Below are 13649 nucleotides of genomic sequence, written 5' to 3'. Positions count from 1 at the left end.
AAATACCGTAATTCCCCAAAAATAAGCCTTACCCCTGAAAATAAGCCCTAGTCGCCAGCAGCAACGGTTCACCTGCCCTCCCCCCACTCCCCCACCGACCCTTCCATTTCTCCCTCCTATGCGAACCCTGACCAATGGCAGTGTCGGCAGCACAGGCTGGATCGTAGCCTGCCCTCACGCCCAGCCATTCCGTGCTGCGTTGCTGATGACATCATCAGTGATGCGGCAGAGGAATGCCCGGACGTGAGAAGGGCAGGCCACGAACCAGCCTGTGCTGCCGACACTGCCATTTGTTTTGAGGTGTTTCGGCTTGTGGTCAGGGTTCGCATGGGATGGAGAGATAGAAGGGTTATTAGGGGGTTGCAGGGTGCACAGCAGCGGCGGGGGGGGGGGAATGGGAGAGATAGAAAGATGCTGCACATGGAGATGGGAGAAATAGAAGCTGTAAGGGTTCTGCTGCATAGGGGGATGGGAGAGAGGGATTGAAAGATACTGCACAAGGGGATGGGTGAGAGGGGAGGAATTGGGGTGGAGGGAGAAAGAGAGAGATGATCATTGAAAAAAATAAGACCTAGTGCCTTTTTTGGGCCCAAAATTAATATAAGACAGGGTCTTATTTTCAGGGAAACACGTTAGATGCAGTGATGCATGTCTCCCTCCCCACTCCTGTGCAAAATATAAAGATAACAAATGTAAATTTTGAAAACTGACTTATTTCAGTCATTACATTACAAACAAATGAAACACAAATGGGAAATAAGGTGATACATTTTGTATTGTACTAACAATACAATTTTTGACTATAAAATCTCTTCTTTTTTTTATTTCAGGACAGGATACCATAATAGCTGACCCAAACTGAGGAAGGAGGCTTTGACCTCCAAAAGCTAGAAAAGTAGTCAAAAAATGTATTAAGATACCACCTTTTTAGACTAATTTTACATTTTTTTCTTTTTATTAATCTTCAAGGTGGGCTAATAGAACTACCACATTACTTAATCCTAGATAAAGATTTTTTCCTATCTTTGTTGTCTGGCTATTTCATTTTTCTAATTGTGTTGACCCAGTTTCTGGTTATTGCTTTCCATTCTTTTTCCAGAGGTCTCCTGTCTATTTGTCCTTTTTTTCTCTCCATCTGTCTTCTTTACCTCCTCTACTACATCCAGCTCCAACACTAATCTGCTTATAGATTTCATTCATTCTAGAGCTGCAGATTTATTGTGTTATCGAGGTTGGTGCATTAACATTTTAATGTGTGCCAACATTTCTCATCATGATTAAACTCATCTACCTAGTCTCCCTACTTCTGTCTGACTCTAGCATAAGAGAAAAATCATTACCAGCTTATAGCTTCTACTCTCACCAGCAGGAAAACACACTGCAGCCGATCACATACAGTTGAGTGAAACCATACAAGGACACTCAGATGCAAAACCTCAGCCACTGTTTTCAACTCCTCTAAACCATAAGGTAAACCCACATGAAATAGACCAAGCCCCCTTCCTCCCTTATTCTAGCATCTTGAGGTACAGAATAATCCAAACCACATTACAATTCAGCATCAAAACAGAGACACTCACCGTAACTGGTTCTTCCCCCTACCTCTTTCTCTTGCTGATGCTGTGTACTACAGGATCCCCGAGGTATGCTAAGCCTATTAAGTAAGATGGAAAAAGGAGAAGTGTAGTGGTAGCCATGTGTTGATTCACTCAAATTTGAGGAATCCGCTCAAATTCTGAGAAGTGTCATCCCCTGCTCCTCCTCCCTCTTGTGGTGGTCTTTAATAAGACATTAACTATTTTTTCTAAGGCTCTCCCTCCTGGTGAACCCTCCTGGTATCTTTGTATCCTCTTGTTTGTGGGAAGGGTGAAGTGTTTTGGGGGACTGGTTGGTTGCTCTTTAATATAGTTCATACTTGGAGAAGCCTTCTGCCACAGCTTCTATGACCATAATTAACGTTTCTGTCACAGGTATCTTTTAGTCACACGATTAAAATCTTCCTGCTGCTCCATTTCATTCATATTATCTAGTACCTGCAGTGGTCTCAAACTCGCTTAGAGCCATCCACAGTTTCAATCAACCCTTATTCTCAGGACTCAAATCCTAGTCCCTTATTTTTCCTTCTTTTTATTTTCTTTCCTTCTTTTTCTTCATTTGTCGTCATCCCCCACCCCGATGTGTTACCCATAGATGTCTCTTCTTTTTCTTCAACGATTGTAGTTCATCCCCTTTCCTTTTGTCTAGGTATGAAGATATATATATATATATTTTTTTTTTTTTTGTAAAAAATTGTCTTATCATTTGTCCCCTTTTTAATTTGTAATACGCATTGAAATGTTTGATTTAATGCCTACATAGCCTCAGTGAGTCCTCTGCCCATCTCAAATAAACCCTAACCTCTGCTGTTTTATTTAGCACCATCCCTCTGGAATTCACTCCCCAAACCCCTTTCCCTTGAGCTCTTATCCTAAATTCAAGAGTACATTAAAAACCCACCTCTTCGCCATAGCCTTTGATTCATGATATATCTAATTAGTTGACCCTAACGAATCTCTCCCTCCCAGCAATAACAGTGTTAACTATTTGTCTAAATTAATTTTTATCTTTTCTACTAAACTGTTTTGCTTCTCTTCTTTCCTAACATTGTAGTTTCTTTCCATTTCTTTTATATCGATGACACACAAAAAGCATCAAGACTAATAAACCATTTCATCCCTTGCTTCTCTCTCCCCTCACCATCCTGCATTTCATCTCTCTCCACTCACATCATCTGGGATTGCCTGTCTCTGTCCCTCACATTATGCAGCTTTTTTGCCGTCTTGCCCTCTCCTACTTGCAATATTGCCTCTCTCTCTTCACTCATCATCATTGCCCATGTCTCTCTTTCTCCCCATGCTATCCAGCAACTCTCTCTCCATTCCCCTAACCAGCATTGCCCTGCTTAGCCATACCATTCATCATTGCCCTGCTTGTCTCAAGACAGGGGTCCCGCAGGGGTCACTTTTTTCCCCACTACTTTTCAATTTATATTTGATCCCTTTAACTAAAATACTTGATGGTTGGAATTATAAATTTCATCTTTTTGCTAATGATATTCAGATTATAGTGTTCATGAAAGACGACCAACTTGATATTATGACGCACATGAACAATCATCTTGATTTGCCGGAGACTTGGCTCCAGGGGCATGATTTATTTCTTAATAGTGAAAAATATTCTGCTTTATGGATATCTAGAAAACAGCATTTACTTTGGATACATTGAAAAATATGGGTGGTCAATTAATTCCCATGAAACTGGAAATCACAACATTAGGAGTCTGTTGTGACTCAGCAAGATTTGACTACTATATTAAATTGCTTATCAGATTTCAGTTCTATTTCCAACTTTCATCTATCAGAAAATTGCAATCTCTTTTAACAAAGGAAACTTGGTGAAATTAATTTTTGCTTTTGTCATCAGTAGACTGAACCATTTCAATGTGCTGTATGCTGGCCTTCCTAAAGTGGGTCTCAAGAGACTTCAATGAGTCCAGAGTACAGCAGCATGTTTGGTTTCATCGAAGAGAAATACTGATCTTATAACACCTATTCTCAAAGATCTACATTGGTGTATCACTGACACACACTGCGATAAGGGAGGTATAGAGTCAATTCCTAATCCAAACTTCTGTTCCCCAGATCAGTTGGGGAGCCCATTAGGAAAGGTAGTCTCAACCACCATTTGACGGTAACACCATGTGGCCTAAACAAAAACATATGCACTGAAAATTTTCCCCACACACAGAAAATTGGGAAGAAAATATTTTGTTAGCCAGTATGATTTCATTTTAAGAACATAAGAAGTTGCCTCCGCTGGGTCAGACCCGAGGTCCATCGTGCCCAGCAGTCTGCACCCGCGGCGGCCCATCAGGCCCATGACCTGTAATGTGATCCTTCTGTAATCCCTTTTATCCTTCCATCCAAATTCATGTTCAGTAACTCCAAATACTCAAAGATGTAAAACAAAAAGTTTCCATTTCTCTTTTCCCTGTTCATCCAAAGCAGGCAGACTGAAGCAGCAGACTAATATTCTGTATGGATTTCCAGCCTAACTGGAGGCTGACTTAGGAGGATGCATTGGCTCACTGGATATCTTCTGGCTGCCACTACTAACATAGTAGATGATGGCAGATAAAGACCCGCATGGTCCATCCTTTCTGCCCAATCTAATCCAGTTTAAATTTTTTTTATTTATTTTTTCTTCTTCACTATTTCTGAGCAAGAATCCAAAGCTGTAGGAAGGGGAATGGCCTTGTTTCAGTGACCCTAAGTTGGGGTCCCAACCCACAGGGACAGAACCAGTACTATCATATACCAGGCCTTTAGACTTGATCTTTAGCCAGGTTCCATAGGCGTGGTAGTTTTTGGCTCCTGGCCAATTATTGTCACTGCAATATGGCTTGATTTAATTGGGAGGGGGTAGGTCAAGGTGTATACAAGAAAATGCTTGAGTACTTGATTGTAAAACTGCTTAGATAACCTTGATAGGCGGTATATAAAATCCTAATAAAACTTGAAACTTGAGTTCATTGCACTATAACCTATTAAAGACTACGGTAGTTCTGATTGTGGAGCAAGAGGAAAACTGCTGGGCAATACAAAAAGACAACCATGAATGGAACATTTTGCATTTGCTATGCCTAAACGTACTTTGACTGAGTTTTCCTTTCCCTCTGCTATAGAAGATACTCTTTTCAGGCAGCAATTAGAGACAAGGAATTTAGCTAGCTATTGGTTAATGCTGTGTCTTACAAACACTTTAGAAAACACATCTATTTGATAAATCGTTATAAAATCAGAACCGGATAACTTGTTCATTTATATTTCCTGAGATTGTCTCCGATTCTTTTAGCTGTAAACCGCATAGAACTGGAAGCTTATGCAGTATATAAACAGGAATGTAATGTAAGAAATGCTAAATGTCTTGTAAATGGCTAGCTGGCAACACAAAATAAAACCAATGTGGTACTCCATAAAAACAAGAGGATGCTGGAATATAAATTAAACAGAAGGTGGTTAGTGCAGCCTGAATTTATTATCTCGTCTTTAGCATAACCACTTTATTTCTCAATATCCTTTATCTCAGTAAGTAAAATAAGTTTAACAAAGTCAATTTGCAATTCATATAACATTGATTTTGTTGGTGGATTTCTATGTGACCAAGTTTGCATCTTTCCCTAGACCTTGAGAAAACAATTTATTGCAAGAAACCAGTGTTACACTTATAAACACCATCTTACAATATACACAAACCCACAGGTTGCCATCTCTCCAAGTACCAGCACATTTGAATGACTTCAGGGCTCTGGCACCTACAATTTGAGGAGATATTTTCTAATTACAGTATAATATTCTATTCACACGTTATGCTTTGCCTTCTTAATATCCTGTAGCATTTAAGTTAGATACTTTTCTTCATCCAGAAGATAGGAAGTCCTTTGATATCACGATATGGAGTCTCCAGAAGAGTTTGTTCAACTTTTTTCTCCTTTGGACTGGAAATTTGTTGTGATACTTCAGAAGAAGGAGGGAGTGGTGGAGGTAGCAAAAGATTAATAGAGTTTGAATGAAACTTAGGTCGGGGTGGAGGTGGAGGTGGAGGAGGCAGTGGTGGTGATGTTGTTGCAGGATTTAAATGGGCAACAGAAGATAGTGGTGAAGGAGATCCCGATACTAAGGGTCCATCACCGAGACTGGAGAATCCAGGATTGGGCATCCTAGACTCAGGAGAACACATCTCCATTTGCTGATGTGGAGTAGAAAAGATCTTTAAAAACTCCATAGAAACAAAGGCAGTCATAGCGCCAGCACTTTGCACAGGCTCAGACAAAGAATAGCCCAAATGGGCATAGAAGTGCTGCTTGTCATGGGTAGTCAGATGTAGATGCCTAAAACCATGCAATTTTGCATAGTTCTCGGTGGCTTCCATGAGCTTCCTGCCATGTCCCTTTCCACGCAGTTCTTTGCTGACTACGACTGTCTCAACAAACAAACTCTTGGGTTGGTTGACGACATGTGACAGTCTTGCATGTCCAATGAGTTGGCACCGAGTCTTTGCTACATTCTCTTCAATGGAATCCTCTCCAGTTCTCTGGGTTTTAATGAGTATCAGACATACTGGAAAGTTATCTGAAGACTTCTGGAGCGAATGGATACGAGAGGCCTGGCTTCTCTTCCATTCTTGGTTGATGAGGTCAGCACAGGCTTCAATTAAATCTGGCCTCTGGTGAAGGGGGACCACCGTGAGAATTTCAGAGCCCATCTTCTCACTGATAAAGATCAAGTGTCAGAACTTTGTCAGTCATTTGAAATTATAGTCAACCATTTGATATTTATGCAGCGAAACATAGGAGCCAACTTTTCAAAATGATTGGGAGTGCTAAATACAACACAAGTGCATGTTCCCTGGTCAAAGGAAAGGAGTATTAGGGGTGTTGAAGCACCCAGTGAGCTGGCTCCTATGAAGCAAAACACTGTGGTTAATGAAAGTAGCATACAGACAACTGGTAGCGAAGATTTACATGAAGAAGGGAAAATACAACACAGCTACAATCTATTGGTCCACTAAAGAAACGGTTAGTGAGGGGTCAAGTCAAAGAGCACACAATTCAAACCTAGCGCATGCATAGCATTAGTACTCAGGACTGACCATGAAACAAGGGGTTAAAGAACCAGCTAGAAAACTATGGACACAAAGACAGAAAGCCCTGAAGTATAAAATTCACAAATTCCAGCTGTCATTTTCTTTTGCATTTGAAAAGATTTGATATATTCTCTCATATCAGAAGACAGAGACTGGTTTCAGAAAAGTGTCCGAACAGTGAGAAGAGAGTTCTGCCCAGAAATCCCATGGCCTCTGGTGCAGGGCATCATTCCATCTCGGCTGTTCTCATGCCAGTCCATGGGACACCCCCAGCTAGTCAGATATTCATAATGAAAATGCACACTATAGATTTGCGTAACATGATGTGGATTTCCCAAATATTCACTGTAGCTTTCTAGAAAATCTGACTTACTAGGTTGTATTGTGAGCACTGGGTTGAGAAACACTGGTCTGATATTTTGCTAAACACAGAAGCCTAGGTCTTATCAGGAGATAAGGGTTGACTAACTGCCACTTCTCTCTTTACAAACATTTGCTCAACTTTCAATACTTAGAAGAGCAGTGAAGAAAGCGCTAGAAATAATGGCTTGGTTAGGCTCATATCATCATCATTTGTGCTAAATTTGGTTCAAGATTTGTATAGGGAAAATGTCCCCCTAGTTACTGTATTTTTCGCTCCATAAGACACACCTGACCATAAGATGCACCCTAGATTTACATTACATTACATCGGTGTCTTCTATCCCGCCAATACCTTTCAGTTCTAGGTGGTTTACAACAAGAGTTGGCCTGGGCATTTCCAGTGAGAATACATGTGTCGGGATCTGTGGAGGGTCAATCAGGTTTAGATCATTTGACAAATTTCTTGAATAGAAAAGTTTTAAGTTCTTTCCTGAATGTTTTGTAGTTGGGTGTCATAATTAGCAGATTGAAGAGGTGGTGGTCTAATTTCGCTGCTCTAGTGGCTAATAGTCCATCATATATTTTTTTGCTTTGTATACCTTTGATTGGGGGGGGGGGTAAAGTGTCCATGAGTTCTCCTTGGTCTGGATGTGTTTTTCCAGATTAGGCGGTTGCTCAGTAGCTTGGTCCATTTCCATTTAGGGCAGGGTTGTCAAAGTCCCTCCTCGAGGGCCGCAATCCAGTTGGGCCTACAGGATTTCCCCATGAGATCTATTTGCATGCACTGCTTTCATTGTATGCTTATATATCTCATGCATATTCACTGGGGAAATCCTGAAAACCCGATTGGACCGCGGCCCTCAAGGAGGGACCCTGGCACCCCTGTTTTAGGGCTTTGAATAGGGTGCAGTAGGGTGGAGATGTTGTAGACATGGTAAATTTGGGGGTTAAGAGAGACATGTAGACCTAGTTTAAAAGAAGGAAGTCCCTTATTTCACTCTATGTAAGTTTTGTTTGCTGGAAACGTAGGGGCCATTTTTGGGGGGATGGAAATGAGGGTTACTTCTCTGGAAACCTCCCCCCACCCCTCCCATTGTGACATCCCATTTTGTCTTTTTACTGTTTCATCCCATTTCATTCAATTTTTGAAGACCTATTTTGCCTCTAGGGTGGCAGACATGTTCAATCTCTTTTGAATAATTCCTTCCAACTTCCATTTGGTTGGAAAGAATAAAAACACACACGTGTACACAACTACATCTGCCTTGGAGCAGATCTAAACATGTCCACCTGCTTTATCTGGGGAAATTTCATAAAGGCACCTAAAAACCATGCTATAAAAATCACCCTAGGTGTATTTTTCCCTTGCATACTGGAATTCTACCACTGATTTCTTTTTCTTGCAGTCCTTGAGAAAAGTCTTTCTGTGTCTCTCATTACCCCCCCTTCCCCCGAGTGAAAAATGTTCTCATTTTCCACCTTTAGTTACCTCAGCCTTTCTTCAGGGTAATGTGTGCACATGGGTTAACTTTGCACAGACCATGTCAGAAATGAACCTCACTTGTAAACCAGAATATGCTGGATTAGAGCCAGTGGCATACCTAGGGTATGTGACACTTGAGGCCAATCATTTTTTTAAACACCACCTATATAAAAAGGGATCGGAGGAACACCCCCCTAGGAGCTGCACCCAGGGGGGATCACCTCCTCCCCCTTGATATGCCACTGCCTGAGGAAGGGGATTTTGGTCTCCAAAAGTTAGTTTAAAAAAAAATATTCAAATTAGTCCAATAAAAGATTACCTTATTTCCATTTTCTGTTTATAAATGTTTATCAATACAGCTACAATACTTTATTCTATCTAAAGCAACAAGAAAAAAATCTTTTTTTTTCTACCTTTTGTCATCTCAGGTTTTTGCTTTCCTCTTTTTACTCTCCATTCCAACCAGCGTCCGTCCTCTTTCTATCCCTTCCAATTTTCTCTGTCTGTCTCCATTTCCTCCCCTGTGATCTGATATCTCTCTTCTCCTTTCCTTTCCTCCTTGCCACCCCAACTCACCCCATGGTCTGGCATGTGCTTCCCCCTATTCCTCTCTTCTCCTTCCATCTTTCCCGCAGCATCCATGCTCTGGCATTTCCTTTCCTTCTTTTCCCTCTCCCCCTTCCCAATGATCTGATATCTCAGCCTCCTCCCCTCCCCCATGCCATAGCATCTCTCTCCTTCCATCTCCTCCTCCATGCTCTGTCATCTCCTCTCCTTCCTTTCCCTCCCTTCCTTCCTGATGGTCTGACATCTGTCTCCTTCCCTTCCCTCCCCCATGCCCTGGCACCTCTCTCCTCTCCTCTTCCATCCCTCCCTCTGTTCCATCCCATGCAGCAGCTTTCCATCCCTCCCTCCTATCTCCCTGTGTAGCAGCTTCCCAACCCTCTCTCAGTCCCATCCCATGTGCAGCTTTCCATCCCTCCCTCAGTCCTATCCCATGTGCAGCAGCTTTCCATCCTTCCCTCCTATCCCCCTGTGTAACAGCTTTCCATCCCTCCCTCCCATCCCCCTGTGTAACAGCTTTCCATTCCTCCCTCCTATTCCCCTTTGCTACACCTCCTGACTGACCCCTGCACTGTGAGATTTGACATACTTTCGGGCCTCCCACAGCAGCAGTTAGAGGCAGCGATGTGAGCAGGCTGTTTCAGCCCTGCTCTGCCAGGGCTTCTTTCTGCCACGTCATCAATGATGTTATCAGTGACATGGCAGAGGGAAGGCCCCGGCGGGGCAGGCCACAAGCAGCCTGTTCAAAGCGCTGCCTCTAACGGCCATCACTTCTGCTTTAAGAGGCAGGCCCGATGATATGTCAGTTTCCGGACATGACACCAACCCCGGGAGCACTCCTTTATGGTCTACACCTGGGGCGGACCATCCCCTTTGGTACGTCACTGATTAGGACTGTACCCAGGGCTTAATTTGTAGGCAAAAAATGAAGTGGAGCCAGGGGAGGAGACAAGGAAAAAGGGATTGAATTAGGGAGTAAAGCTACTGTTCTGTACTGCTTCATCTCCTCCTGCTCGTTGGCAGGTTTCCTGAAAGGGAAATACTAGAGCAAAATGCTCCTGCTGCTCTGAAGTCTGGAAAGAAGTGGTAGGACTGCGTTCCAGGCCTTTCCCCGAGAAATTTGGTTGTGCCAAATATTCGTATTTGATTTGGTCCCAAATACATTATTCGTATTCGGCTGAATAGATTTAAATTTCAATACAAATACTACTGTACTAGATCCTACCGAAATAAACACCTGATCGCTGTTTCCCGTTGCTTCTTTTATTATTTTGTTATGCGAAAGCTCAATGCCCATTATTCATATTCAGTACTCATATTCGGCTAACTAATAATATATGCTATTCAGTTCAGCTCTATGCTAGATGCTCTTAATACTTGCAATATGCCAAAGAGTCTTCATCTAGAGTTCATAGGAAAATATCAAGGTGTACTTTTCCAGTCTTCTGATATACTTTCTTAATTTAAACAATAGGATTTGGGCATAAAAATAGTAGCACATTTCCTTGTTATTTTCAGGGATCCACTTAATTAAATGTATCTAGTTGTCTTGCTGTTTTCATGAGTTGCTCCATGAAAAGATCTCTGGCTACAGCTTATAGTGCAAACTATGGCTCGTTTTGGGGGAACCTGCTTCGAACTCGCTCTACCTTATCAAAATCCATTTGTAGATTGTCGTTTCCAGAGCTGAGCACATTTGAAGAGGTCTCAAGAGAGACCTGCAGAGAGGTACAGTCGCCTTTTCCTCGGTAGTAATGCTACATCTATTTATTCACTCAAGCAGTTATTGGTAGCCTTCTCTACACTATTAATCGCTGTTTATCTCACGTTCATCAGAGGCGAGGACTCCCAGATCCCTTTCCTGTCTGCTCACCGAGAACTCTTTCCCCTCTACATGAAAAGCATGCTGAAGTCTTATCACCACACATCAGCAAACAGGAAGTGATGGGTGACCAGACTATATTCTTGGTTTCTTTTTGAACAAAAACCGGGAGTTTTATTCTTGACCACTTCTCTAGCTGGGGTCAAAGTGCAGGATCTGAATTATGAACTGAGAATGATTCCTACTTGACTCTCTTGGAATAAATGAGAATCGAACAATAGGAGGGAGGGGGAATTAACATCCTACCCTATTGGAAACACAATGATATAAGTCCCATGGCCAAAACAAGACGACGCTTCCCACAAAATATATAAACCCACCGCTGACAATGGGGATTTTACCAATATTTTTAGGTATTAAGGAAGTACCTGTAACGGGCCTTTCTCCCCGATCCTGCAGCAGAAAGAGAAGTTGCTTTCTGTGCCTCAGCCTGAGACAATGTGTGGCAGAACCTCTCTGCTTAAAGACACCACACAGGAAGTGCAGGACGTTTCCTTGTGGTGTTCCTGAGAACTAAAGAAATAGGGGAGGTCCTCAGAAAAAATGCTGAAGGGGCCACACACACCACAACCATGCACTTATTCCTACAGTACTTACACACACATTGTGGGAGTAATTTTATGCACTGAAGTGGGTTCTTCTAAATTGCTTGATGGTATAAGAAGGGGTGAAATTGTATAAAATACACTCATATACTTATTCACATCTCTATCTATATCACTAACAACTGGTTCTCTCATCATGACCATTTCGTTGCAGCACCCAATCTTTTGGAACTCCTTGAAGCAGGAGACACACTGAACCCTGTCGAGCCCTTCACTGGGGGATTCTGTTTGCGATGACCAAATTGTGGACAGTGACCACATTTGTCAACACTATTGATAGAATTTGGCAACCCATCACACTGAATGATTATAGGATTTTTATGCTGATGTGATTTAAATATTTTCATTTGTATACTCTGGTTTTTGTGTTATTTGTTTGTATTTTTTTTTTTTGCAATTATGCCACTTTTGGTTTTGTTTAGCTCAGGGGTAGGGAACTCCGGTCCTCGAGAGCCGTATTCCAGTCGGGTTTTCAGGATTTCCCCAATGAATATGCATTGAAAGCAGTGCATGCAAATAGATCTCATGCATATTCATTGGGGAAATCCTGAAAACCCGACTGGAATACGGCTCTCGAGGACCGGAGTTCCCTACCCCTGGTCTAGTTGATCGGTATGATTAAATATCATGGCATATAATGTTCACAGATCATATTTGATCCTGTTTTAACATTATTTTGTCCTTTTTATTTTAAATTTGTCCTAATGCAATTTAAATCACTTTTTTTAGGTTGTTTTTAACTGCTAACCCCCAAAAGTGGGGTAGAAGAGAGAGTTAAAGATAATGATGTCTTCCGTATGAAGGCTAGTGACTGAATGCCACTGAATAAACATGCAGCAGCCTATGTGAACCCTTGAGAAAGCCAGAAAATCTTGGGAAACGGATCCTCTTGGGCTGTGGTTGCCTGCAACATTTGAGATAAGTAAGTTTGAAGATACATTGAACAGTAATTCCAACAAATATAGTTTTAAGAGAAGACGCAGTGGAGAAGATTTTATAAAAATTAATATTAAAAGGAAGAACGAATCATAATAAATATAAAAGAAATAGAGTAAAAAGGAAGGGGGGGTTCTGGATCAATGAATGAAACGTGGAACCTTGTCAGACTTGGCTGAGGTTTAATTCCCTGTCACCAAACGGGTTACTGAGATCCTTTTCCTCCCCTTTTTTACACCTTATGCTTTGAGCAGTGGGATCTTTTTGTTATTTTGGCGTAACTCTCCCCACGAACTCCAGAAGCAAAAATCCTTCATCATCCTGCAGATTTTTCTGTTTTGAGCTTTTTGGGGATGGGGGATGACTTATGCTTCCACTGCATTTGACCCATTTAGAGTCAGGATCTCTTTGACAGACCCAAGTCTCATCTCCAGTTACCAAATGATAACAAAAAATTCACAGAGCACCTCCAAGTTCTCCTGACAGCACTGGAGCCTCGTGGCCTTCTGACACTACTAACCTTGGACATGCCCAACTTTACATGAATTATTTTCCAAACTGTACCTGCTGAGATGCCCATTTCTTCAGCTATTCGGGAAATCTTAATCCATCTGACAAAATTAAATCCTCAACTTTCTTGCACATCTCTGTCAAAGTTGCTTCCACAGGCCATCCAGTGTGAGGTTCATCTTCAGTGGACTCTCTACCCCACTTAAACTGCTTGCTCCAAAATTTTACTTTGTAGGATGATGGGGCAGAGTCGTCATAAACTGCAGTTATGTGTTCATGGATCTCCTTTGGCTTTTTCCCTTCTTTTGTGAGAAATTTTATCACTAAACGGTTCTCCAAATCTAGCAGTTTCTTACTTGATTCATGCGAAGACTCTCCTGACATCCTGTCTCTCGGAATGTTAGACTCGCACTTAGCCGCAACTGTGCATGAGACCTTGAGACATCTCACAACATGCAATATGCTTGCTGCTTTCTTTCATACTCAAATAAATTACTGAACACCTCTTGTAGAAATGAGACAGATAGCATTTCTCTGGACGGCTTAAAATCTAAGTCTGTACCTGAGGCACTGGAGGGTTAAGGGATTTGCCCAGGATCGCAAAGAGTAGCAGCGGAATTTG

At 41.9% G+C, this 13649-nt stretch overlaps 2 protein-coding genes across 2 annotated transcripts in view; both read right to left on the bottom strand.

Annotated features, from left to right (window-relative positions):
- LOC117351285 (hyaluronidase-3-like) overlaps nt 1–13649 on the bottom strand; it is a 33167-nt gene that overhangs the window by 12609 nt on the left and 6909 nt on the right. The window lies entirely within an intron of this gene.
- Nucleotides 6202–13649, bottom strand: part of LOC117351284 (hyaluronidase-1-like) — a 49844-nt gene continuing 42396 nt past the window's right edge. The window contains exon 4 of the mRNA XM_033926390.1: nt 6202–6310. Coding sequence (XP_033782281.1) covers nt 6308–6310 — 3 coding nt within the window. The 3' untranslated portion in view covers nt 6202–6307. The remainder of the gene's footprint in view (nt 6311–13649) is intronic.

The sequence above is a fragment of the Geotrypetes seraphini genome, chromosome 17 (assembly GCF_902459505.1).
Source record: "Geotrypetes seraphini chromosome 17, aGeoSer1.1, whole genome shotgun sequence".
Lineage (NCBI taxonomy): Eukaryota > Metazoa > Chordata > Amphibia > Gymnophiona > Dermophiidae > Geotrypetes > Geotrypetes seraphini.
Note: the sequence above shows the minus strand (reverse complement) of the source record. Positions and strands in the feature narration are given on the sequence as shown.